The sequence below is a fragment of the Camelina sativa genome, chromosome 3 (genome assembly GCF_000633955.1).
Source record: "Camelina sativa cultivar DH55 chromosome 3, Cs, whole genome shotgun sequence".
Classification (NCBI taxonomy): Eukaryota; Viridiplantae; Streptophyta; class Magnoliopsida; order Brassicales; family Brassicaceae; genus Camelina; species Camelina sativa.
Window position 1 is genome coordinate 27,968 of NC_025687.1, and position 2,401 is coordinate 30,368.

At 48.1% G+C, this 2,401-nt stretch overlaps 1 protein-coding gene and 1 long non-coding RNA gene across 2 annotated transcripts in view; both read right to left on the reverse strand.

The window, feature by feature from the left end:
• LOC104758214 overlaps positions 1 to 1,576 on the reverse strand; it is a 3,618-nt gene extending 2,042 nt beyond the window's left edge. Inside the window, exons 1-3 of the mRNA XM_010481053.2 lie at positions 584 to 1,576; positions 314 to 501; positions 17 to 240 (exon numbers count right to left, since the gene is read on the reverse strand). Of these exons, the coding sequence (XP_010479355.1) occupies positions 17 to 240; positions 314 to 501; positions 584 to 1,496 (1,325 nt within the window). The 5' untranslated portion in view covers positions 1,497 to 1,576. The remainder of the gene's footprint in view (positions 1 to 16; positions 241 to 313; positions 502 to 583) is intronic.
• Positions 1,625 to 2,401, reverse strand: LOC104758224. The gene is made up of 3 exons (XR_762653.2): positions 2,359 to 2,401; positions 2,103 to 2,238; positions 1,625 to 2,011 (listed from the first exon to the last, which is right to left on the reverse strand). It is a non-coding gene; the product is annotated as an uncharacterized LOC104758224 (long non-coding RNA).

Consider the following 2,401-nt stretch of genomic DNA (forward strand, 5'->3'; position numbering starts at 1 on the left):
AAGAAAAAAGACTGACCCATGGCAGAGTTCAACAAGCTGAGGCACAAGGTCAGTGTCCCGGAGGCGAAGAATGGCACTAGACGTGGTTAAAACAGCTTCTGAAGTGACAATGATGAGAGATTGCAATCTGGTTATGGAAGTTTTAGTCTTGTTTAGCTTGGATTCATCACCTCCTTTGTACTCCTGACTCTGCAGCGCAGACAACTTCTTCTCGTGCTCAATCTTCACTCCTTCCCTTGCCTAATTTTTGCATCCACAAGTTTGTTAATTAGGAGTGTTGCCGTTGGTAAACGGAACAACCAAAAAAAGGTACCTTGACATCCTCAAAAAGCTTCTTCTCCCAAGCGAGGAGTCGGTCTAGAGTAGAGCAGAGGCTGTTGATGCCGCCTTGTTCATCATTCAGGGTAGATGCGTCGAGCTTGTATTTGACAGCCAAAGGGGGTTTTGAGGTCCAGCTTGCGCTCAAGTTGCTGAACACACTGCTTGAATGATACACCGTCTCTGCAAAAACATCCACGGAGGCGAGAGAATGAAACGGTTTCAATGCCTCATCTAGTTAGTAGAGTGTGGAAAGTAAACTTACTCCTAAGGTTGCTGAAGCTGCGGTCGAGCTCAGCCCGGCCGATCTCAAGCATGGCGGAGACCTGGTCACCAGCGGAGGCAGCCTTGTCGAAGTAGTCATGAACGGCGTCAAGGATCTCCTTCAAATTCTTGTGCCTTACCACCATTTTGGTCTGGTAGCAGTGGGAAGAAGTGGTAACATTGTCAGAGTTGTCTTTGCCGGTTGGGCCTTGCTGCTGTTTCTCCTGCTCTTCAATACCGGATCTGGAGGCGTGAGTATGGGGCTCCCCATCTCCTTCGGAAGAAGAAGAGGTGGCAGTGAAACGGTCGTGGTCGTCGCCCCACTCGCTGCAGTGAACTTCCTCGGCGGCATCTCTCAGGGTGTGGTCGGATATCTCAGTTTCAGCGTCGAAGTCGGAAGGAGGACGGTGGCGAGCTTTGCGTTCGAAGAACTCGGAGTCGGGGGGAGAGGGAGGGTAGAAATTCTCCCAGTTCCAGACGGAGGAAGCTTGAGAAGGAGAGCGAGAGTAGGTTGAGTTCTGATGAGCAGTGGGATAGAAAGACCTACAAGTTGTGGCAGGAGAGGCAGAGGGAGAGGAGTCGGAGAGAATGTGGGGAAGCCTCCTCCTCCGTGTCTGCTTGCTGCGGATGGGCGGCGGAGCGGGCTTTGGGGAAGAGGAAGGAGGGGCACGTGGCGCCTCGTGGCTGGAGGAAGGGCGGAGAAAAACAGCGGGAGTGTTCTCGGAGACGGAGAGGGGTTCGCCGGAGGCGAAAGAGGAGAGGGCAGAGCCGGTGAGACGAAGGGAGCGGCAGTAGTCAGAGTGAGCGGTGGCGAGATGGTGGCGAGCGTAGACGGCGTCCTTCATCAGACGACGTCGCTCCTTGCAGCGACGGACAGCGTCCTCACCGTCGAGCTTGGAGGCCGTGCATCCCATCGCCAACAACACTTTAGTCTTTTTCCTCTCTCTCTCTGTCTTTTCAGTATTTTTTTCAAAAAACCTTTTTTTTTTTTTTTTTTTCTTTCTGGCAAAAATCTATACTACATTTTTCAGGTCCACCGAAAGAAGTTCAAAATAAAATAAAATAAAAAAAACATATTTCAGAGAGCGTTTTCATGACCGAGGTTTCTTCTTTCTTTGCTTGTACACGTACACACAAGACAAGACATTTTGAAACTGCTGTAAAAAATTTAAAAACAAGAAGACACGTTTGGAGGCCCAACCCACATAACCCGAAGGGTAAAAGAGTGCGACCAATGGGCCTTACTAACTCACATGTCCATCAATCAAATAGCAGCATTTCTTATTTCAAACAATGCAGACAAGAGTTCGTGTTTCCCCTTTGTTTATCTGCTCAACACCCAAAGAAAGGCCTCTTTTCTAGGACTCGACTCTGTGTGCAAGTGCAATCAATCACATTCCGTCTACAACCAACCAAGCCATCGTCATTCCTAACAAATTTGGTAAAGCACCATCAGATTCCTCTACCCACCACCACGAGTTTTCCACCAACTGATAATAAATAGGTTTAAACTAATGTACCCGTTGCAGCAATTTCCGGGGATCCCATGCAATACAAAACTCTCCTCCTTTTTCAGGGTGACGATGCTGATGAGATGCTCATGCTTTCACTTTCACTGCCCCCTTCTCTTGTGAAACCGAAATCTCCAAATATTCCCTGCATTTTTGTGATTCCAGGATGTTCTTTATTAACCTCATCATATTTTCTTACTATCTTACTAAACTTCTAAAAAAGAACAATGAGTTGTAGATACTTAAGCATGTCTCATGTACGTACCACTGCGTCATTGACAGCATATGCGACGCAGTAATGTTCCTGT